The sequence below is a fragment of the Bos taurus genome, chromosome 7, assembly GCF_002263795.3.
Source record: "Bos taurus isolate L1 Dominette 01449 registration number 42190680 breed Hereford chromosome 7, ARS-UCD2.0, whole genome shotgun sequence".
Taxonomy (NCBI): domain Eukaryota; kingdom Metazoa; phylum Chordata; class Mammalia; order Artiodactyla; family Bovidae; genus Bos; species Bos taurus.
In genome coordinates, this window is record NC_037334.1 from 53,588,530 (window position 1) to 53,613,872 (window position 25,343).

Here is a 25,343-nt window from a genome sequence, read left to right on the forward strand (position 1 = left end):
TATCTTTGCCCATAGTAGTACAAAGTCATGTGTGGGTCTGTTTCATTAGGCGGTCTATTTTTGCATGAATTAGTATAGACAATGAATGCCTTCATTAATATGACTTCATAGTAAGTCTTGATATTCGGTAGTTTAAGTCCTTCAGTTTTATTCTGAATTCAAGATTAGCTATTTTATTTTACCTCCTTGTTTTTCCATAAAAATTTCAGTATCAGCTGGTCAGTTTCCAGGAAAAAGAAGAAACAACTATGCTGAGATACTTGCAGTATCTATAGAAGAGTGTGGGGAGACTTGTCATAATTGAGTAGTGAGCTTTCCTATCTGTGAACATATTGTATTTCTTCCTTTTTTAGGTCTTATTTTTCTCAGTAAAGTTTTATAGTTTTCAGTGCAGCAGTCATACAGATCTTTAATTATTTCCAGGTGTTTCATGCTTTTTGATCCTATTATAAATGGCATCATTTTAGTTTTCCTATTTATTTTCTGCTTGTAGGCTATGAAGTCAAGTGGGCCTTAGGAAGCATAACTATGAACAAAGCTAGTGGAGGTGATGGAATTCCGGTTGAGCTATTTCAAATCCTGAAAGATGATGCTGTGAAAGTGCTGCACTCAGTTCAGTTCAGTCACTCAGTTGTGTCCGACTCTTTGCGACCCCATGAACCGCAGCACACCAGGCACCCTGTCCATCACCATCTCCCGGAGTCCACCCAAACCCATGTCTATTGAGTTGGTGATGGCATCCAACCATCTCATCCTCTGTCATACCCTTCTCCTCCTGCCCTCAGTCTTTCTCAGCATCAGGGTCTTTTCCAGTGAGTCAGCTCTTTGCATCAGGTGGGCCAAAGTATTGGAGTTTCAGCTTCAACATCAGTCCTTCCAATGAACACTCAGAACTCATCTCCTTTAGGATGGATTGGTTGGATCTCCTTGCAGTCCAAGGGACTCTCAAGGGTCTTCTCCAACACCACAGTTCAAAAGCATCAATTCTTCGGTCCTCAGCATTCTTTATAGTCGAACTCTCACATCCATACATAACCACTGGAAAAACCCTAGCCTTGACTAGACGGACCTTTGTTGGCAAAGTAATGTCTCTGCTTTTTGTCAGCAAATTTGGAAAACTCAGCAGTGGCCACAGGACTGGAAAAGATCAATTTTCATTCCAATCCCAAAGAAAGGCAATGCCAAAGAATGCTCAAACTACCACACAATTGCACTCATCTCACACGCTAGTAAAGTAATGCTCAAAATTCTCCAAGCCAGGCTTCAGCAATACGTGAACCATGAGCTTCCAGATATTCAAGCTGGTTTTAGAAAAGGCAGAGGAACCAGAGATCAAATTGCCAACATCCACTGGATCATCGAAAAAGCAAGAGAGTTCCAGAAAAACATCTATTTCTGCTTTATTGACTATGCCAAAGCCTTTGACTGTGTGGATCACAATAAACTGTGGAAAATTCTGAAAGAGATGGGAATACCAGACCACCTGACCTTCCTCTTGAGAAATCTGTATGCAGGTCAGGAAGCAACAGTTAGAACTGAACATGGGACAACAGACTGGTTCCAAATAGGAAAAGGAGTACGTCAAGGCTGTGTATTGTCACCCTGCTTATTTAACTTATATGCAGAGTACATCATGAGAAACACTGGGCTGGAGGAAGCACAAGCTGGAATCAAGATGGCTGGGAGAAATATCAATAACCTCAGATATGCAGATGATACCACCCTTATGGCAGAAAGTGAAGAAGAACTAAAGAGCCTCTTGATGAAAGTAAAGGAGGAGAGTGAAAAAGTTGGTTTAAAACTCAACATTCAGAAAACTATGATCATGGCATCTGGTCCCATCACTTCATGGAAAATAGATGGGGAAACAGTGGAAACAGTGGCTGACTTTATTTTTCTGGGCTTCAGAATCACTGCAGATGGTGATTGCAGCCAGGAAATTAAAAGACGCTTACTTTTGGAAGGAAAGTTATGACCAACCTAGACAGCATATTAAAAAGCAGAGACATTGCTTTGCCAACAAAGGTCTGTCTAGTGAAGGCTAGGGTTTTCCCAGTAGTCATGTATGGATGTGAGAGTTGGACTATAAAGAAGGCTGAGCTCCGAAGAATTGATGCTTTTGAGCTGTGGTGTTGGAGAAGACTCTTGAGAGTCCGTTGGACTGCAAGGAGATTCATCCAGTCCATCCTAAAGGAGATCAGTCCTGGGTGTTCATTGGAAGGACTGATGTTGAAGCTGAAACTCTAATACTTTGGCCACCTGATGCGAAGAAATGACTCATTTGAAAAGACCCTGATGCTGAGAAAGACTGAGGGCAGGAGGAGAAGGGGATGACAGAGGATGAGATGGTTGGATGGCATCACTGACTCAGTGGACATGGGTTTGGGTGGACTCCAGGAGTTGGTGATGAACAGGGAGGCCAGGAGTGCTGCTATTCATGGGGTCGCAAAAAGTCGGACAGGACTGAGCTACTGAACTGAACTATATATAGAAAAAAAGGGTTTTTATATCAACCATAAAGCAGTGACCTTATCAGATTTGCTTATTAAACCTAGTAGATTCTTCTATAGTATTCAAATGTTTAATCATGCCATCTCTAGATAAGGACAGTTTTATTCTTTTTAAACCTTAGCCCATCCCCCATTTTTTGTATTTGCCACCTTATTGTTATTATTATTCTGAGAAAGCCCTCTGATAAAATGTCAAAATCAGGTTTCTTGGTCTTATTCCAGCTCTCAAGCATAAAGAGATTTCAATATTTGACTAATATTTCGGGTAGCCTTTGCTGGACAAAGCCCGCTGCCCACACACCCGCCCCACCCCACCCCACCCCCACCGCCTCCCGCCACACACACACATAGGGCTTAATATAATAATGAATTATTCTTTCTCACCACCCCGTGAACTGCTTGGATCGTTCCTCTGCTGGATTCATGTTAGTTTACTCATGTGCTTGCTTGACTATTTGCATCTAGGCTGTAAGATCCAAGATGGCCTTACTCATATGTCTTGTAGTTGATGAGGGCTGCTGGCTTGGCATCTCCTTTGTCCTCCAAGTGGCTTTACATCCTCCAATTGCTAAGACTGTTTTCTTTAAAGATGTCCTAAGAGCAGTGTTCCAAGAGGCAGTTTGTTGGGAATTCCATGCCAGTCCAGTTGTTAGGACTTGGTGTTTTCACTGCCTGCACCCTGGGTTCGATCCCTCATTGGGGAAAAAAGATCCTGCAAGCCCTGTAGTGTGGCAGACAGAGCAAAACAAAAAAAGCAAGAGGCAGCTTGTCTTTTCAACAAACCATGGTTGACAGTTGCAATTAGGGCAGCTAGAAGGAGGGAGAAAGCAAAATTAAAGACCTGAAAGTTCTATAGCTAATTCGCTTATAATGAATAATCTAATGCAAGAGTCCTTAGAAAAAATGAAATGTCTGAGGTCTTTGGGAATAATCCCAGATACAAAGAAGTGGATAGAAATGTAGGAAATAGGAAAAGTGAAACTATCATCTGGAATTAGAGAATAGGAACTTCTAGCCACTCAGCTTTTGAAAATGACTTTTCTTGTAGTGAAGACTAAAAATATAAACCTGCCCCAGGTGAACCCCTGACAGAGTGATCAATGGGACATCCTGGTACCACTTCGGTTTTTTCACAAAGTTGGATGTAAAATAAAAAATTTTTAAAAACCTTTGAGCAGGTTATTATAAAATAGTTTCAAAAGGAGCTTTTGAATTGGTATGACTCCAGTGATTTCCAAGGAGGCATGTGTCCATCTTACTTCTACCTGGGTATTATGCTGCTATAATGTCAGGTTTCTAAGCAAAATATTATATTCAAAGAATTTTAAGGGGAAAAGGGGTATTTATTAGTAAGTTGCCACTGCTTAGTGAAATCAAAGGGGGGTATTTTATAAATTTCTAATAAACCATTTTGATTATGCCTGGAAAATTGCATCTTTAAAAATTAAAGTATGTGTACCTTGTGGTACATGGATTTAGTTGCTCCAACCAGGAATCGAACCCATGTGTCCTACATTGGCCCATGGTTTCTTATATGCTGTGCCACCAGGCAAGGCCAGTACCTAACATTTTGAGAGTCTGTTTGCCTGTGTTGTTTGGGAGACTCACCATAGACTAATAAATAGGCTGGAACAAGTTACCTGAACCACGGCCATTCACAGAGACTCAAGGTAGTTCGTCCCTATTACCGGCAGTTCCACTGTGGACCAGACATATTTTTTAGATGGGAAACCAAGTCCGAGTGGAAGGCATACAAGAAAAAAGGATTGGTTTGCTGGAGTGGTTGGAGTTTGACCTTGAATACAGCAAGATATTTGGGTAAACCAGTTCCCATGAGCCACAGAACCAAGATGATACAGAGAGGTCATGTAGTGGAGACAAGGAGAAAACTTCAGAATGGAGGGGAGTCAAGACTTTGTTTTAAAGCATTGTATCTTAGGAGATTGAAAAGGACATAAGATGGAGAGGTAAAAGTACTCAAACTCATCAGGTTCCCCACTACCACAGTTTTGTGGCCCTAGTTGGGCCTTAGTTTCCTTATTTATTAAAAGAAAGTTAAAGAGTTTGGTGGTTAGACTATGTCTAGATTTCAAGCCCTAAAACTGTCTATGAGGATATATATGTTCTTCATTTATGTTTGCTTTTTTGTTGTATGATGCTGTTGATAAAGTCATCAACTAGTCTGAGACTTATAAATGGAAACTAAGTTTATTTTGGTTGCATTTCAACTAGAGGCAGTGGCCAGGCACAGCAGAAAACCCAGTGTTTTTCAGAAAAATTCTTGAAGAGGGGGCAAGAATCAGAGACTGCTCGACATTCATTCCTTTTAGAAGATTTTTCTCTTATTCTTTCAATAATTTTGTGTTACGAAAGTACAGGATGACTTTGCTAAAGGAAGCTATAAAAGCTCTGATATTCAAAGAGTTAAGCAAATCCCACAGAAATCTTGTAATTTTCCTTACTTGTGAACAATAAGATGGGTCCTCTAAATGATCATACTGAGCATAAATATAGAAAATTATTGAAGTTGGCAGTGGATTATTTGACCAGACTCTCCAACTTTAAAGAAACCATTTCTGTCTCCTGGGACATGCCCCCTAACTCCCACCCCGCTCCTCCCACCCCCCTCCGCAAGCACACATACCTCCCCATACCCATCCGCCTCAGCGTGGGCAGGTATGTAGAGCAGGGGAAGAGCTGTAGGAACAGCTGTAGTCACCCAAGGAGAGTGAAGAGGCCAAGAACAGACCCTTTTGACAAAAGAGGGAAAAGAGGGGACCAAAAGAGATGTCGAAAGATGGTTACGGCTGTGGGCCAGACCTGTGTCACTGTCCTTTCTCTCAGAGGAGACAGCCCATGGCTCGTTCACATGTCCTATGTCTATTCTACAAATCACCAATTTTCGATGTTTTGTGTCTAGGATGTCAACATTTCCAGGATATATTAGTGTTCCAGCTTGTCTAGCAATCTGTCCACATGCGCCATTAATTCCTAAGTAGGTAAGATAAAATATCTGGCCTTGGTGTGTCTGCCACCTTCTGATCTGTTCAGATTGATAAAGATATCCATTAAACCTTTTGGAAGGGATCCAAGAGGGTGGACAGCAGTGTCACAGCCTTGGTGACTTGCTCTAGGCCAGAGAAAACCTGTGAGTGTTAGAATTCATCTCCCGGCTTTTTGATCTCTCATTTTCATTGGGAAAGAAAATGGGCTGTGTAGCTTTTTTCTTATAGGGGACCAAGAAAGGAAGGGCTTCTGGTTCTTATGGGCAAGAAAGAGCGCCTGAGGTTCAGATGAGACCTAGAGTCTTGGATTCTGCCCTTAGGCTTCGTGTAAACACTTGGGACCTTTTCCCTCAGTCCCGCTCAATTCTCACCAGTAATGAGATGGAGTTGGATGCTTTGCCCCCAAAGAGTCTAGTAGTTTCCTCCTGTATCCACAATACCAGAGACAGACTCAAACACAGAGAAATACTGATTTGGTTGAGTGAATGTTTTTATATTTCATTTTACCAGTTCAGAAAATAAATGGACATGGTTTCAGTTTGAACTATATTCTGAGGCTTTATTTATATATTTAAAATCTTAGTTTTGCCTTTGAAAGAAAAAAAAAAAAAGAAATGCTTGGGTTCAGTTCAAAATTCACAGAATATCCAGCTTTTTGGTACACAGTATGATTCAAATCCCTATTTATTCTCAGCTGTTTGCTTCAAAGAGAAGTGGGGTGACATTGTCCCTTTACAAGAAAGGCCTATGAAAAATTGGTTATTATTTATTATTCCTCCTCTATTTCTCTCTGGATAAAGATGAATATTCCTAAAATTTAGTAAAGTCTAGGTAGATGATCTCTTTGTCACGTCCTTCCTGTTTTATTCGTGATCTGGCACAACTCTTGTGGTCTTACGGGTTTTCTTTTTTTTTTTCAGGCAAAGTGTTACTGTTTCTTTTTCTTCTCAAGTGTTCAGGATGGAACCTCTGTAGTAATTCCTGAGGCTCTTGCCCTCAACAGAAGAACAGTGAGGAGGTTAATGAGGTGTTGGAAGATGGCAAAACCAGCTCCAGTGTTACGCTTTCCAACTTTTAAATTAGGAACCCTGATGAATGGCTTGCTTGTAAAGTATTCTTTCCCTGGGTGACACCCCTACCCAGCCAGGAGAGGTGAGGAAGAGCATGATGAGATCAAGCAGGCCAGCTCCTCTTTGCTTTTTCCCATCTGCCTGACTCCCACCCAGCGCCTTTAACTGTCATAAATAATGCCCCAGGGGCTTTCAGAGGCTTCCAAAGGCCAGGGCTGCCAGTGCAGCGTGAATTGCCACAGAAACATGAGCTAGCTGGGAGCTTTCTCTTTCCATTTTTCTCCTGCAGACCATTGGTTTGGATCCAGAGTTTCCCACAGCTTTTTGGTGTGTTTATTAGATGGAGCCTTAGATGTGGGCTCTGGTGGGACTGGCTCCTTCCAGGTACTCATAGTCATGGAACCAGAAACGTTTTTTAGGGGGAGTGGTGGTGGAGGCTATCATTGTTAAACAACCTGGGAAGCTCCACTGGGAGAACACAAATTTGTCGAGTTCGTACCTCAGAGGAAGCGCTCTGAGCGTTCCCATCATGTCGTGACAGATGTGTAATCTGATCATTTCCAAGACCCTGTTTTCGGCAGCAGTGGGACACAGCCACATTTCTTTTCCCAAGTGATTCACATTTCATCCAGGAAAGGTATCAAGGCTAGAAAGACAGACAGGGTGATTACATGTGGATGGATGTGATGCAGGGAAAAGAATTCCTTCTAGGAATAGCAGCACGGACCCTTCATTATAATTTTACAAAGCGTGTTTTCCAGTCTGTGATCTTTGGATATTTTAAGAGATAGAGAAATGCATAGAAAATACAGGGAGGCACGAGCAGGGAAGCAGTGATCGGTGGTTACAAGAACCGGATAGCAATGAGTGCTATTTCTCCTTGTACCCGACAGTTTTTTTAAACTTAGCTTGAAAAAATATTTGTGAAGAGTAGTTCTGGATTTTAATATGTGCTTAGATGCATGTGACTACCACCACAGTCAGGGAACCCCCCCCCCCCCAACACCTCTGTGCCATCTCTTTATAAGCATACGCTTCCCTTTGTCCCAGCTCCTGGCAACCACTGGTCTGATCTCTACCCCTCGAATTTTTCTTTCTGAGAATGTCATTAAATGGACACTTACAGTGTGTCATCTTCAGAAACTGGCTTCTTTCACTCAGCCCTTGGGATTCATCCCAGTTGTTGTGTGTATAAGTAGTTTGTTCCATTTTTATTGCAGCTTTGGGATATACAACACCTGTGAAGGACATTTGGGTTATTTTCAGTGATTTGAGTCTCTCATTTTTTAAAAGTGTGGTAAAAAAAATACATATAACACAAGACTTGCCACTTTAACCATATTTAAGTGTACAGTTATATGGTATTAGTTACATTCACAGTGTTGTGCAACCGTCGCTACTGTTTGTTCCAAAACATTTTCATCACTTCATACAGAAACTCTTTAACCACTAAGCAATAATTCTCCATTCCCTCCAACCTCTACTAACCTCTTGCCTGCTTTCTGTCTCTGTAAAGTTTCCTGTTTTGGCTATCACAAGTAAGTGGAACCATACAATAACTGTCCTTTTGTGTCTGGCTTATTTCATTTAGTATAATGTTTTCAAGATTAATTTCTGTTGTGGCCTGTATCATCACTTCATTCGTTTTTGTGGCTGATTAGTATTCCCTTGTATGTATATACCACATTTTGTTTATCCATTCATCTGTTGATGGACACTTGGGTATCTTCTACTTTTTGGCTATTGTGAATAGTACAGCTGTGAATTTGGGTGTACAAGTATCTGTTTGAGTCCTTGCTTTCAATTCTTTAGTTACTCCCACTTTTTAGTTTAAATTGGTAGGGTGGGAGGTGTTTGGTCTGAATCTAGTCATTGTTCGTTGTACTTAAAGGATTTGAGGAATTCCAGCAATTTTTTATCCTTTGGTCTCCTCAGGATCCTGGGAGGAGGAGGCAGTCAAAATTTGGGTACAGGACAAGTGGACTCCAGGTAACAGGCTAGAGCCCGACAGTGGAACCAGCCTCTGTGTGCAACTTTCTCAAGCAATGGTGTAATGTCTTACTTGGGTCAGAGTTCAGTTCAGTTCAGTTGCTCAGTCGTGTCTTGACTCTTTGCGACTGGATGGACTGCAGCACTCCAGGCTTCCCTGTCCATCATCAGCTCCCAGAGCTTACTCAAACTTATGTCCATTGAGTCAGTGATGCCGTCCAACCATCTCATCCTATGTTGTCCCCTTCTCCTCCTGCCTTCCATCTTTCCCAGCATCAGGGTCTTTTCCAGTGAGTCAGTTCTTCACATCAGGTAGCCAAAGTTATTGGAGTTTCAGCTTCAGCATCAGTTCTAATGAATAATCAGGACTGATCTCCTTTAGGATTGACTGGTTGGATCTCCTTGTAGTCCAAGGGACTCTCAAGAGTCTTCTCCAACACCACAGTTCAAAAGCATCAATTCTTCGGCGCTCAGCTTTCTTCACAGTCCAACTCTCACATCCATACATGACCACTGGAAAAACCATAGCCTTGACTAAACGGACCTTTGTTGACAAAGTAATGTCTCTGCTTTTGAATATGCTGTCTAGGTTGGTCATAACCAGAGTCTTCTCTTGTGTTGGAAGAGGGTGTTTGCAATGACTAGTGTATTCTCTTGGCAAAACTCTATTAGTCTTTGCCCTGCTTCGTTCTGTACCCCAAGGCCAAATTTCCCTGTTACTCCAGGTATTTCTTGACTTCTTTTGCGTTCCAGTCTCCTATCATGAAAAGGACATCTTTTTGGGTGTTAGTTCTAGAAAGTCATGTAGGTCTTCAAAGAACTGTTCAGCTTCAACTTCTTCAGCATTACTCGTTGAGGCGTAGACTTGGATTACTGTGATATTGAATGGTTTGCCTTGGAAACTAACAGAGATCATTCTGTCGTTTTTGAGATTGCATCCAAGTACTGCATTTCAGACTCTTTTGTTGACTGTGATGGCTACTCCATTTCTTCTCAGGGATTCCTGCCCACAGTAGTAGATATATTGGTCATCTGAGTTAAATTCACCCATTCCAGTCCATTTTAGTTCATTGATTCCTAAAATGTTGATGTTCACTCTTGCCATCTTCTGTTTGACCACTTCCAATTTGCCTTGATTCATGAACCTAACATTCCAGGTTCCTATGCAATATTGCTCTTTACAGCATCGGACTTTACTTCCACCACCAATCACATCGACAGCTGGGTGTTGTTTTTGCTTTGGCTCCATTTCATTCTTTCTGGAGTTATTTCTCCATTGAAAATAAAATGGGTCAGAGTGGTCTTTGTTAAATATTTTGTGAGATCTACTTTGCATGGTCTTTGCCATATTTCCCCAGTGTTTGCCATGCCATTAGGCGAGCACTTAAAGATAGGGGCAGAAAATGCCAAGTGAGAAATAATTTTCTCCTTCAGAAGAATCTGCTTTTTATTTGTAAAATATGTCTGGACCTACCTAGGCTCAGATAACTCAGCAAATTCCTTTCTCATTTAGAATAATTGTCAGTAGGGCAAGTCTGAACTGTAAGTATAGGGAATAGATAGATTTTGATTACCTTCAAGGATGTACCTTTGAGACCAAGAGCTTAATAGACTTCGCTTAATTAAGAGATAGGTATAATTTACTTTTAAGTAGCTGCATTTGTATGTGATAGGAGCTAAAGTCATTTTTTAAAAATGGGTGTGTTTTGAAGTAGTGAAAAGTTTCTCCTCCTATGTTACTAGTTTGCTTGTTAAATTTCCCTTGATAAATATTGTAGTGATTGTTCAATCTAGCTTTTCTTATCGTAAGTTTGTGTGTATGTGTTTTGTTTTTAATGTGGAAACATTCTTTTGTCCCTAAAGGATGACAAGCTCTCTCTTTTACCAGCCTTCTGCTGCAGCCTGCCGCCAAGTCTAAGATTCTCACCCCTGGAGGGCCTCCTTTGGCTTAAATCCCTTCATTTACTGGAAGCTGTTAAATCTGTAGTGGTGATGGTGGTGTGTGTGTGTCTTTCTATTTCTGGGAGGTTCTTTAAAAAGGCCTGTAAATCTATTTTGAATCACCTGAATGATTACCCTGTGACTCAGCCTGGCCATTTTGTTTTGGTTCCAAGGTTTGCATGGATGTTTCTACTCACAGTGGGACCAAGGGAAGGCCATTGACATCCTGTTGCAGAGTAGACTAAAGATAAAACATGGTGTCCAAATTGAGTCCTCAGGTGGCTCCTACTGACAGAGTCATTCCAATCTCTAAAGCTTGGTGTGGTTGGCCCCTTATTTTTATTGCAGTCAAAGATGCAGCAGAGAGCCAACTTTGTAAGTCCCAAGTTCAATAGGATTTCTTTTCCTTGTATGGGATGTTTTTGATACTGTATTTTAGGGTACCACATTAAATTGATTAGCCTTTCAAAATAATGGAACAGAAGATCCAATTGTTTTATTATTTAAAAGCACAAATTACAAAAACAAAACCAATAATTTATAAAGCTGTTTTTGTAGGCTAAGTACTTCACTTCTAGTTAATCCTCACAACATCCCTCTTGAGTTGATACTCACCGTATTTTACAGGGGAGTGGTGGGGCTTACAGAGATTAAGTCACTTGCCCATGTCATTCGGCCTAGGCAGCCTGACTCTAGATCCATCACACTAAGCCTCATTTTGTGAAAGAGAAAACACACAACTGTTATTGAACACTTTTCAGTTTCAGTTCACTATCTCAGAAAATCATATCGTCTGTCACATTTATGTCTGTGTTTCAGATTTTATTGGCATTGCAGTTCTTTTTAAAATTTCTTTATAAATAAGTCACATATGGTTTCCCAGGGTGTCACAGTAGTAAAGAATCCACCTGCCAATTGAGGAGACTCAAGAGACGTGGATTCGATCCCTGGGTCGGGGAGATCCCCTAGAGTAGGAAATGGCAGCTCAACTCCAATGTTTTTGCCTGGAAAATTCCACGGACAGAGGAACCTGGCAGGCTACAGGCTATGGGTTGCAAAGAATGGGACACAACTGAGCATGCACGCATGCTAAACACATATACTTATTTATAAATTTGGTTTAGTAGTCATGTAAGAACTATAAGCATAAGAGTTTATACCTAGTTTTATATATTTGTGCATATTTAAGTAATTTTATAATAAAAATGGCTTAAGTCAACACTGGCAGTCCACAGTATTAAGTCATTAACACCCTCAACACATTAACACTGTTTACTTTAAATAAAATCCCTTAATAGCCTAAGAGACTGGACATATTTTGATGGACTGGGAGTGAATGCTCATAACACAAGGTGCTGTGTAGAAATGACTCTGCCACTGGTTATGAGGTACCAGTAGGGAGCAGGTTGGTATTTTTTTCTTTCAGCACTTTGAAGACCAGATTCTACTCTTCTCTGCCACTTCTGTGCTGAAAAGTCTGCTGCCAGTCTAAAAGCCACTTTATGGGTAATGGCTCTTTCCTCCCTCTGTTTTTGAGATATTCTCTATGGCATTCTCCATATTCACAGCTAGATGTGGATATAGTTTTCTTTATATGTATCCTAAATCTTTGGATGCACATCTTTCATCAAAACTGGAAAATTCTCAGTGAAAATCTCTCCGGATACCCTCAGTCCATGTTTCCATGCTGTTTTCCTTGTCTCTGGACCTCTTATTGATCTTACCATGTTACATTCTGGTTAATTTTTTCAGATTTATTTTTCTGTTTACCCAGATTCTCTCTTCAGATATGTCCGTAATATTTAGCCCATCTGTAAGGATTTTTTTTTTTTTTAGTGGAAGGGAGAAATATATTTTATCATTTACATTTTTGAACTTTATTGAGATATAATAAATGTACAGTGAAGCACATCATTTGAATTGCATAGTTAGGTGCTGATAAATGCATGCACACAGGGAACTACCACCACAATCAAAAAACAAAGCATTTTCATCACCCCTAACAGTTTCTTTGCTCCCCTTTGAGACATTTTCAACAATTATTTCTTCATATATATGTTTTTCTGGCCCCTTTTCTTTCTCCTCGTCCTTTGGAAATCCAGTTTCATGTGTATTGAGCATTTGGACATTGTCCTCTTAGGTGTCAGGGCTTCTCCTCAGTTTTCTCCAGTCTTTATTCTCTGTGCTCTTTGAGCGTTTCTATTGCTCTGTCTTCAGGTTCACCAGTTCTTTGTTCTGCTGTCCACCCAATGTGGTTGAACTCATATAGTGAACTTTAAAAATTCAGTTTTTTACTTTTCACCTCTAGGATTTCCATTTGTTTTGTTTTAGTTTCCATTTCTCTGTTGAGGGTTCCTAGCTGTTCATTCAGCGTTATAGTCTAGTTTCCTTTAGTTATTTGAACATATTTATAATTACTGCTTGTCTGTGTTTCCTAAGTCCAATATCTGGAACTGTTCAGAGTCTGTTTCTATTGGCTGCCCTTTCCCCTGAGTATGGAGCACACTTTTATATTTCTTTGAATGTTCATTACTGGTTGAAAGTTGGAACTTGCAGATAGTACATTATGGCAACTGTAGATTCTGTTGTATTTTTCTGAGTGTGTGTGTGTGTGTGAGTGTGTGTGTGTATTTGGTTCTGGTAGGCAATTAACTTTCCTGCACTCCAACTGCAAACTTTGTCACCCTTCTGATATGAAGCAACTAGAATCTCTGTTCTTACAGCTTCCCACTGCTACTTTTTTTCCTGATCCTTTGAGACTTTTTTCCTTGTTTCTGTTTAATTTGTTGGTCATTCTTTTTTGATTTTCTTCTCAGGATTCCAATTGTCCTAATATCTAGCTGTTTGGCTGATTTGGGGGCTCTGTTCCAGATCTTTCAAGCCTATAAGTTCTGACTTTCTGACACTTGTGCACAGTTGGAAAGTTTACTCAGTTTTAAAAAAAAGGCAGCAGACTTACAGATAGGGCTGCACACAGCTGTCGTTAAGGAGCAGATTTGTCTCTGGCTCCTGCCCACTTTTTCACCAGGCCTTAGTACTTCCTCCTGCACATGCATAGTTGAGTGCCTGGCCTGGGATTTGGGCAGAATTTGTACTCAAAGTTGTATACTCCTGTGGGGTTTTTTTGTTGGTGTTTTTTTTTTTTTAATTTTTTTTGCTGCCAGTGTTTTTCCTCTAGACTTCTAGCTACTTTTTCAGCCTTGAACTTTGATCTCTGGCACCTTCGCTAGTAAGGGTGTGATTTTCCACTGCTTTTTTTTTTTTTTTTTTTACAGTTAAAGCTGTAAGAGTTGGGCATTACCTCCAGCCAGGAAGACATAAACTCTCAATTCTTACCCTTTCCTGTGGCAGTTTTTGGAGAGTAAATCCTCCTTCTTTTAGACTCTCTCCAAGGTCTTGAAATGGTTGCTCTTAAAAAAAACAAAAACAACAAACTTCTTTAAAATTGTTTTTATCATTGTTATCTGTAAGAGGGTTTCATGATCATTTTAGTCCTCTTACATTCCTGGAAATAGTCCACCCATTTGGTTCCTTTCTAAATTAAATCTGCCTAAGGGTCTATAGTAGTCTTTTTATTTCTCCCATTATAAGTCCCTTTTGAAAACTATTTTAACTATATTTATTTTATGTTCTATACACAATTAATATCTAATAGTATTTCCAGCGTCTGAAGTTCTTGGGTGTTGAGCAGTGCTGCTGACAAGTTGTTGTGTCTATTGTCTCTCTCTCATTCAACTTTTTATAAGTACTTTTTGGATCATGAACCAATGATCTGGAGTGCATTAAACATGGAAAAATACTACATCCTGATTTGAGGGTTTGAATCTGCAAAGAGGTTTTTGTTTGTTTTTTCCTGATGTCCAGAGAATATTATGGACCATTGTTTTATTAATTTCTATGGCTAGGGGCTCTTAGAGGTCAAACATGTAGTAAAAATTTGAGTCTAAATCTACTTGAGCACAGGCTCATGATAATAAATTCTTAGAGGGAAGCTCTTCTGTCTCATAATACAGAGCTAGGGAAAGCCATATCCATAGCCCAGTGGGTAGACTTTTCTTGATCCATTTCTTCACTGACAATATGGCTCTTCAAAACTTCTGGTGAGCAGTAGTCTTGATAATAGTTTCTTGCCTACCTCCCACTCAAGAGTCTGTTGTGTACCCACTTCTCTATAGAAGCTTTAAAGACTTCATTTACTTGATTACCAGAGGGATCAGATGAATCCCTAGCACTGCCAATTCCTACTTACTTCTCTGATATTTCATTTTCTTATTTGATTTGACTTTCTATTCTGGGAAGTTTGGAACAGAAAAGTATAGAGAAGAGTGTAATAAGGACCTGTATACTCATCACATATTTTTATTAGTTAACATTTTGCCATATTTGCTTTGTCTGTGTTTGCTGAACCATTGTGAAGTAAATTATATATTACATCATTAACATTTTACCCCTAAAAGCTTTAGCATGCGGGCTTTCCGGGTGGCTCAGTGGTAAAGAATCCACCTGCCAGTGCAGAAGATGGAGGAGACACGGGTTCAATCCCTGGGTTGGGAAGATCCTCTTCCAAGGACATCACAACCCACTCCAGTATTATTGTTTGGATAATCCCATGGACAGAGGGCCTGGTAGGCTATAGTCCATGGGGTTATAAAGAATCAGACTGAGTGAGTGAGCACACACAGACGCATACACTTCAGTACACATCTACAAAAATTAGGCTTTTCTCTACACAATCATATTGCTATTTTCATGTTTAACAAACTGTATTAATTAGGAGTCTCCAAAGAGATAGAACTGTGAGAGAGGGAAAGAGAGAATGTGTGTTTGTGGCTGGAGTGGAGGGTAGGGGTGCAGAGAGAAAAAGAACTGAGTAAATGGGAAGAAGAAAATTAAGAAGTTTTACCAGACATTTCCTTAGAAAAAAAAAAGTCATGTATTTCTAGACTAAAATGGCCCACCATAAACTCAGCACAGTGAATAAAAAAGATCCCACACCAAGGCACATTATTATAACCTTTCAAACTGGAGGTGTTTGAAAGAAGATGTTGAAAACTTCCAGAGACAAAAAGAGGTGATAATTGATCAGGAATCAGAATGGCATCACACTCTTCCCATAAGCACTGTACACTTGGGGAAAAAAAACAGCCTTCATGTTTCTGAGTGAGAATAATTTCTAAGGCTTTCTTACTCAGCCAGACTGTCAACCAAGTGTAAGGTTACAATGAAGACATTTTCAGACACAAAGGACTTTTAAAGTAACTTTTCGCATAACAAGTTGTAAGAAAGCTGCTGGAGGAAGTATTTACAATTGTCAGTCAGTCAGTTCATTTCAGTTCAGTCGCTCAGTCACTCAGTCGTGTCCGACTCTTTGCGACCCCATGAATTGCAGCACGCCAGACCTCCCTGTCCTGATATCACCATCTCCCGGAGTTCACCCAAACTCTTGTCCATCAAGTCGGTGACGCCATCCAGCCATCTCATCCTCTGTCATCCCCTTCTCCTCCTGCCCCCAACCTCTCCCAGCATCAAGGTCTTTTCCAATGAGTCAACTCTTTGCATGAGGTGGCCAAAGTATTGGAGTTTCAGCTTCAGCATCAGTCCTTCCAAAGAAAGACTGATGATCTTCCCAACCCAGGAATCAAACCGGGGTCTCCTGCATTGCAGGCAGATTCTTTACCAACTGAGCTATGATGAAAGTGCTTATCTCTGAGAAGCAGGAACCAGGAGTACAGTGGGAAGAGGGAGAACTGTTTTTTGTTAACATCTTGTGTTATATGATTTTTAAAACAATGTACCTGTGTTAGTTTGATTTTTAAAAATATTGTTTAAATCAAAATTAATCAATTTCAGAATTTTAATACTGTTTGTAACTACCCGTGACACATTTCATGATGCATTGTAACACTGTCATGTTGGTAAAGGTCTGAGTCATACTAACTTTTTTCAAGGGCAAGGTGTTCCAACTCTTAAATTTGCATTGTTCAAAGGAGTGCCATTAGCCATGCATGGCTGTTTAAATTAAAATTAAATTTAAGCTTCAGTTCTTCAGTTGTATTGGTCACATCTCCCAATGCTCTGTAGCCACATATCAGTTTGGTTCAGTTGCTCAGTCATGTCTGACTCTTTGCAACTCATGGACTGCAGCATGCCAGGCTTCCCTGTCCATCACCAACTCCTGAAGCTTGCTCAGACTCATGTCTGTCAAGTTGGTGATGCCATCCAACCATCTCATCCTCTGTTGTCCCCTTCTCCTTATAAGGCTAGCGGCTAACATATTGGACAGCACTGCACTGTCCTAAATCATTCTTGAATCCCTGTCTTCCCAGCTCATCGCCATTATCTCTAGGCAGTATACCATGGAGACTGAAGGTGTGGGCTTTGGAGTCAGACTGCATTAGCTCATATCTTACTAGCTGTTTGACTTTGAACATATCACATAACCTCTTAGTGTTTCAATGTCCCCATCTATAAAATAGGGACACTAATAGCATAATCACATTCTAGGGGTTGCAAGGCAAGACTGTGATAATGCATTTAAATGAGATGCTTAGTACCATGCCTGGCCCACGGTAAGCCCTCACAGGTTTATCCGCTGTAACTACTATTGTCATCATGCCTTGCTGCATATCCCTTCAGCCACTTCTGAGCTCACATGCGGTCCTGGTGGACAGTCCCCTTTCAAGCTGACAACTTCTCACCTCAAGGCCTGTTTCCCTCTTTATCTCTGCCTGAGAACTTCCCTGGGTGCTATGTGACTTTGCTCAGGTGAAGGCAGAGAAGCCCAGAAATGCTGGGATTATACCTCTAGTGGAAGCTCACAACCATAGAAGGAAAGTGCCCACTTTCTTTACTGGGGCAATTCTGAGGTGTCTTCTCCGTAATCCTTGAGAGGCTCCCAGGGAAACCGAGCCCCCCACCCCCACCCTCTGTTCCACAGCAGATGTGATCAGTGATGCGCCGTTGTTGACCTTCCTCCCCTTCCTCTTTTACTTTCCTTCCCTTACTTGTGCTTCTTGGGATCTGCTCCCAACCTTGGTGGAACCCACACTAAGACAGCCGATCATCAGCACTACCACCACCACCATCAATTCTGGTTCTCATTATCTCAAGGCCAAGCTCTTATAGTAGCTTCCTGGCTTGTTTTCCCATCTTCTCTTCCGTATTATAACCAGAGCTATCTCAGTTTAAATGTAGAGTTATGACTTACCTGCGTAAAGACTCTGATGCTTCCTTCTTGCCGACAGGTGGAGACTGAACTTAGTCCTGCAATAAAGAACTTTAACAAATTCCTTAGAGCCTACCTTACCAGCCTTACCTCTTGTTAGTCTTGCTGTACACCATCCTTTAAACATACCATTCTCCTTTGCACGTCTGTGTCTGAACACATGCTGTCTTCTCTGATTGGAGTAATAATAATTGCAGTGCACAGCTGTTAACCACCTACTCTGTACCAAGCAGAGCCCTATGTAGTCTGCACAGGTGAGTTCTTTAATCCTTAACTTTATGAAGAAGGTTTTTATGTTCTCCTTGTATTAGGGATGTAGAAACCCAGGCTTAGGGAAGTCCCATTCTTAATAGCAGAGTTTGGTAATACCAAGCTGATATCCTGTATTTGGCAGGAAAGCGGCATGACACAGGCCTAGTTTACTTAAAGGAAATCAACTTTACTCGCCCAGGAGAGAGAGATTTGGGGGTGGGGAGAGAGACAGAAGGAGAAAGATGAATAGCATGGGCGATCTGCCTGCCTGTCTTCTCCACGCGTGTGTGATCCCAGGGGAGAAAGGGTGGCACGGCTCTGCTGTTACCCACATTGTCCTGGGGGCGCCTTGCCAGTGTGACGAGAGTGCTTGCTTACTCACAACATTCCTATGACATAGCTGCCTGAACCCCTCCCAAAGATTTCCGAGAGATGGTATATCCATCTCCCTGCAGGCTTTTCAGGGTTGCCTTTGACTGTGTGACTTGTTACAGGCTGACTCTCCACTGCCTGATCCAAGGACGAGGTGAGACTCCATGGTCTTGCTTTCCTTTCCCACTTTGCCACCTGGTAGACACCTGCTCATCTCTTGCACAGCACCTCCTCAGGTAAGCTTTCTCCATCTCCGTTGGGAAGAGCCTTTCCTCCCACCCGGGCCTCTGTAGCCCCTGCACATGTTTCTGTCAGTGCTGTCCCGTGTGACCTTCTCATGATTTGTTTCTATACCACGTTCCCCAGCCAGGCAGTAGCTTCCTGAACCCCCTCCTCTTTCCTTTCTCCAGTATCTGCTACAGTCCCCTCTCCATAGCAGTGAGAACTATCTTGGTTGTCAGCAAGGCAGGTCTCCATGCCTTCTAGAGAAAGGAGGGAGATCAATTCTGAATGGTTATTGTAATCAGTCATGTTCTTACAGAATCTGGAGACCGAAAATAATCTATTCTGTCTCTTTTCTCTTTCTCTTTGGTTTCTATTTTCTTTCTGTGGGGTTGCTATTTGATGATAGGTCTTTAAGAAGCCAGTTACTGCAGGGTAATGTGCCCCATCGAATTTTCCTTGTTAGATCCATGAAAACATGTTTTTGTTATCTATCTTCGTACCCAAATTAAAACATCTCCGTCAGACAGCCAACCTCCCCCCAACCCTGAGAGTGGCACCATCCCTGCAGAGTTTCCAAGTTATCATTCTGTTTTTCTATCTTGTGAAGGATGTGGTTTTTGGTTGTGTGATTCTTTTTAAGCTGCTTCATTTGTTTTGGGACTGATTAATAGCATAGCTACCCAAACTTGGACAGAAACGTCAAATTCAGAATCTCTGGAAGCAACAGCACCAAGATGCTAATTAGTTCATGTTTTCCATATGAATGAGACTCAAATACACAATCACTGCTTCCTTATTTTATCTCTCACCCTTGACTGTGCTGGCAAACCTTGCTTTTCCTTTTAGCTAAAAGAGGATTTATTGGGAACAAAAATCCTTTTCCTGTACTTCACCTGCTGGATGGAATGAATAAAAGCCTCAGGGGAAGATCTAAATATTTGACAAATATAACCTCAACCCCCAAAGTTTTAAATCTGGAATACATTTTACAGTCTAAATTTGAACCCAGGCCAGGGACATGCATGCTGATGCTGATTATTTGTGTTCTTTGGCAGAGGGTCTAGAGAAGTGATTTAATTCAATTGTGTGGGAAAGGGAAGGGGGAGAGAAAGATCATGTAAACATAGTGTCCACTTGGGTATCTATGTGCTGGACAGTGGAGTCCACCTGACTTCCCTCTTCCATCACTGGCCTCTGTCTTGCTGGCTGGCCTCAGTTTGCACCATGCTCCCCATCCCATGCTCTCCACTCTTGAGCCTCACTGGCACTGTGGTCCCATCTGCCACAGGGCCTTAGCACATGCTACTGCCCCTGCCTGGAATGTTCTTCACAGCCCACACTCCACCTCTTTACCTAGTCAGGCCTTACTCTTCTTGCACATAACAGCTCACTTTCTCAGGGAAGTCCCTAAGATATTTATGAGTGAGATAAATCTTCCATTATGTATTTTGAGGACCCTGAATACTTCTCCATTGTAAGCACCTGTCACACTCGGAGTTGTATGTTCTCCTGTATGGTCCTTTGTGTAAATTGTTTCCTAGGGTGTGGCATTTTTATATGGGGAAATTGATATGCAAGCGTTCGTGTTTTTCCTTTAAAGTTCTGTGTTTAATAGATGTTAGAAAAAAATCTATATAGTAGTAGCTTGTCCCTTTGTGAGTATTTCTGCTTACAGTAGGCCTAAAATAGATAAAACTGTGAATCCACCTTTCATAAGCCATATGAATAAGGCAGTGGGCATATAGGCAGAAATTTTGGAAGCAGTACGCAAATAACTGCAATTTGGAAAACAGTCTGTTCATATGTTTCCTGTCACTAGAACGTGGGCTGCAGAAGAGAGTCTCATCGTGCACCGTTGTACCCACTAGGCCTGGTGCATATTTTGGCCTTCATAAATATTTGTAGAAAGCCTGTTACATGACTAGATGAACAATTTAATGACTCAATGTGTGCCCCTCCCAGGCACATCAGGGAGCCATAGGTCAGATGACTAGAAAGAAGGCCAAGATTTGTCTTGAGGATCATCCATATGGATGCACACAGTAGAGACAGGTTGGGACTTTGTATACTTAGAACATTCAGCTTGGGATGCCGAAAGATTGTGGAGGGTCTTGGGGATGTAGGAGACCTCTGCAGTTATCCTGCTCAGAGTGGTGCTTCTAGCATCCTGGGCAGGTACAGTCACAGATAAGCTTCCCTGATAACAGACTCTGTGATGAAAGTTAGCATGCAGGAAGTTTGTTAGGATCTTGGGATGAACACCTGTGGGAGGAGAGGAAGCAGGACAGGGCAGAAGGAGAAGTTGAGGCCATCTCAGCATAGAGACCTCAGCTGACTTTATGAGAAGGTCTGAAGCTGAAATGATCTTTCAGAACTGCCTAAACCTGGCAGCTTCACAGACTGCCTCAGAGGGACATGCTCTTGAGCAAGGCACCTTAGGCCACCCATCTGCAGGTAATACTCTCAGCAGCTGGAGGATCATTTCTGAAGGGAGACCTGAGGGATGCCTCACAGAGTCAACCATAGACGACCGTCTAGAATCCATGCGAAAATCTCCAGGAGTGGCAGATGGCAGCCACTGTCTGTGGATTTGCTTCAACCATGGAGTGGCTGTAGTTGTTAGAGAGAGTTTTTGCTTTATACTGAACCCAAAACCAGTTTCTCAGCAAGTTCCAAATACCTGTACTCATTTTGACTATGAGCAAGAAAAGGAAAATGACCCTTGCATGATCTGAGAAGAGCTATGATGAAAAGTGAAAGTGAAGTCGCTCAGTCATGTCCAACTCTTTGGGACCCCATGGACTGTAGCCTACCAGGTTTCTCCGTCCATGGGATTTTCCAGGCAAGAATACTGGAGTGGGTTGCCATTTCCTTCTCCAGGAGATCTTCCCAACCCAGGGATTGAACCCGGGTCTCCTGCATTGTAGGCAGACACTTTACTGTCTGAGCCACCAGGGAAGTCTATGATAGCTCATGTCAAATCTTCTCTTGACTGAATCACCTAGTTTCTTTTGCTGTTTTTTGGTATGTGTTTTTCTGGCCCCTTGCTATTCATCTTTTAGCCTCCATTTGCAAAACTTCATTTAATATGTAACATCTAAAATGAGATACAGTAATCCAGATGTGGCCTAACCAGCCCAGACTACAATGGGACAATTACATAACATCATCTGTGCCTTATAGAAGTAAGCTTGGAGGCAATTGAGATTCTTCTGTCTTTTTCAAATGAATTGCTGTGAAGCAAGCTCTCTCCAAATGTGGGCTTATGAAAACAATCACTGGGAACCTAAATGGAGAATCTAGAAGATCATTTTATGCTCTCTCATGTTACATAGTATGTATAATTATATTTTTATAAAAATAATAGCAAATGTTTATTCAATCCTTATCGTACGCCAGATACTGGGTCAAAAATTCTTGCATGCCTCCATCTCATTGGATCCTCTCAACAAACCTGTGAGGTTGGTACTCTTTGTATCCTCATTTTGCAGGGGAGGAAACAGAGGATAGAGGATTAAGTAACCTGCGCTAAGTCACCAAGTCAGTAGATGGAAAAGCCAGGATTCCAACTCTGCCAGTCTGACCCCAGAGCTACCTTCTTCTGTATGTGGATATTATATTGGTTTCAGTTCAGTTCAGTCGCTCAGTCATATCTGACTCTTTGCGACCCCATGAATCACAGCACACCAGGCCTCTCTGTCCATCAACATCTCCTGGAGTTCACTCAAACTCATATCCATCAAGTCAGTGATGCCATCCAGCCATCTCATCCTCTGTCGTCCCCTTCTCCTCCTGCCTCCAATCCCCCCCAGCATCAGAGTCTTTTCCAATGAGTCAACTCTTCGCATGAGATGGCCAAAGTACTAGAGTTTCAGCTTTAGCATCATTCCTTCCAAAGAACACCCAGGGCTGATCTCCTTCAGAATGGACTGGTTGGATCTCCTTGCAGTCCAAAGGACTCTCTAGAGTCTTCTCCAACACCACAGTTCAAAAGCATCAATTCTTTGGTGCTCAGCTTTCTTCACAGTCCAACTCTCACATCCATACATGACTACTGGAAAAACCATAGCCTTGACTAGATGGACCTTTGTTGGCAAAGTAATGTCTCTGCTTTTCAATATGCTATCTAGGTTGGTCATAACTTTTCTTCCAAGGAGTAAATGTCTTTTAATTTTATGGCTGCAATCACCATCTGCAGTGATTTTGGTTTGGGTTGACTTAAATTAGTGACTGACTTAACAATGTCTAAAGAAAGGACCTTGAACATACATGATGGGCTTCAGAGAAGCTTAGAGGGCTTAGAAAGATGTTATTTTATAGGGGACAAAGCCAAAACACTTGATGCTTTCAGATAAGGACTTTCTTCATGGCTGTTGTAAGCTTTTAAGGGTGAGGACCATACTTGTTCATCTTCTAACACTGTGTCTAGCACAGTATCTAAGTCATGTTTATGCTCATTACCAGGGCATTGTCTCTCTGCTCCATGTTCATTCTTCTCTGCTTTCTTTTCATGGTGGAGCTGGACCTTGTAATCTTTTCTCCTTCGCCAGCTGATGCCACTTAAGGTTTGTCAGTAGAGGGCGCTGGAGGGCTGCTGTGAGAGAAAGGGGCTTTTTTCTAGGGTTCTTGTGCTTTTCTTTTTGCTACTATGGCAATGGCCAGTGGGCAGCTTTCTGCTGAAGACCTAGTGGTGCACAACCTCCAGTGAGTGCCACTGACACCCCAGTGAGTTGCTTGCAGAGTTTTGCCAGTACTTCTGTGGCAGCTCCCTGAAGCACCGTGCTGAGAGCTTCTGTCCCCTGTGTGCCACGGCCACACCTTTGCCCATGAAGTCTGAATGTTGTTCTCCAGAGAGGGGCTTCTCGCTTATTTGTTCCTTCCTTGAATACTTTTCTCAGCCTTGGGGGTTGTAACTGCTCCCTACATCTGCTGTTCAGTTATCTTCAGAGGTCGCTTTACCCCTCTTTGTAGACAGCCCCTTTTTACTAGCTAAAAATTCTTTCCATTGATATTTTCCTATTTAAATTATTGGTGTGGTTTCTGTCTTCTTATCAGACCTTGACTAACCTAGTCCCAGACGCTCAGTAGGTAATGGGTGAACTAGTGAGGGAATTGAGGTAAGATGCTTCATTTTCAGCTTATTGATGCTGTTTATCTTGTGGACTGGACTGGATTGACTAGCCTTCTGCCCAATCGAATTCTTCCCAGATGTTTCAGTTGCTTGGGAGTTACACATTTTCAAGTGTTATGTAAAACCATCTCTCTTTTTCATACCAATTAAATATGATGTGACAGGTTCTCGTAGCCCCAAAGATAAACCAATTTCTCCCTCGTTTTTCCTCTGTGCACTGCCACCCTGGATTGGGTTTTTGTCCTGTATTATCAGAAATCATCTGGTCAGTTCTAAAACAAGCACCATTTCCTAGGTGATTTGGGGATCCTCATGTAGATATTCTTATTTTGAAAATGTCATAGATTTTACCTTTCATTTCTATGTTGTTCAGTTGCTAAGTCATGTCTGACTCTTTGCAACCCCATGTACTGCAGCACTTCAGGCTTCCCTGTCCTTCACTATCTCTCAGCTTGCTCAAACTCATGTCCATTGAGTCGATGATGCCATCCAACCATCTTATCCTCTGTTGCCGTCTTCTCCTCTTGCCCTCAATCTTTCCCAGCATCGGGGTCTTTTCCATTGAGTTGGCTCTTAGCATAATGTGGCCAAAATATTGGAGCTTCAGCTTCAGCATCAGTCTTTTTAATGAATATTCAGGTTTGATTTCCTTTAGAATTGACTTCGGAGAAGGCAGTGGCAACCCACTCCAGTTCTCTTGCCTGGAAACTCCCATGGATGGAGGAGCCTGGTAGGCTGCAGTCCATGGGGTGGCAAAGAGTCAGACATGACTAAGTGACTTCACTTTCACTTTTCACTTTCATGCATTGGAGAAGGAAATGGCAACCCACTCCAGCTTTCTTGCCTGGAAAATCCCAAGGATGGAGGAGCCTGGTAGGCTGCTGTCTACAGGGTCGCACAGAGTCGGACAGGACTGAAGCAACTTAGCAGCAGCAGCAGCAGAATTGACTTATTTGATCTCCTTCCAGTCTGACGGACTCTCAAGAGTCTTCTCCAACACCACAGTTCAAAAGCATCAATTCTTCAGCACTTACCCTTCCTTATGGTTTAACTCTCACATCCATACATGACTACTGGAAAAAAGCATAACTTTGACTATGTGGACCTATGTTGGCAAAGTGATGTCTTTGCTTTATAATATGCTATCTAGACGGATGGTGGCGCTAGTGGTAAAGAACCCGCCTGCCAGGGCAGGAGACCCAAAAGGCTGAGGTTTGATTCCTGGGTTAGGAAGATCTCCTGGAGAAGGGCATGGCAATCCACTTCAGTATTCTTGCCTGGAGAATCTCATGGATAGACAAGCCTGGTGGGCTACAGTCCATGGGGTCACAAAGAGTCGGACACAACTGAGCGACTAACACAAAGGTATGTCACAGCTTTCCTTCTAAGGATCAAGCATCTTTTATTTTCACGTCTGCAGTCAATGTCAGCAGTGATTTTGGAGCCCAGGAAAATAAAATCTGTCACTGCTTCCCCTTCTGTTTGCCTTGAAGTGATGGGACCAGATGTCATGATTTTAGTTTTTTGAATGTTGAGTTTTAAACCAGCTTTTTCACTCTCCTCTTTTACCTCTTTAGTTCCTCTTCACTTTCTGCCATTAGAATGGTATCATCTATTTATCTG

The 25,343-nt window shown here is 41.8% G+C and overlaps 1 protein-coding gene across 2 annotated transcripts in view; it reads left to right on the forward strand.

The window, feature by feature from the left end:
- LOC100847454 (uncharacterized) overlaps positions 1-25,343 on the forward strand; it is a 341,605-nt gene that overhangs the window by 237,278 nt on the left and 78,984 nt on the right. For both annotated transcript variants that reach the window (XR_807886.4, XM_010807410.4), the window contains exon 6: positions 18,487-18,600. Coding sequence is in view for 1 of the 2 variants with exons in the window: in XM_010807410.4 (XP_010805712.1) it covers positions 18,487-18,600 (114 nt within the window). In the remaining variant the exon portion in view is untranslated. The remainder of the gene's footprint in view (positions 1-18,486; positions 18,601-25,343) is intronic.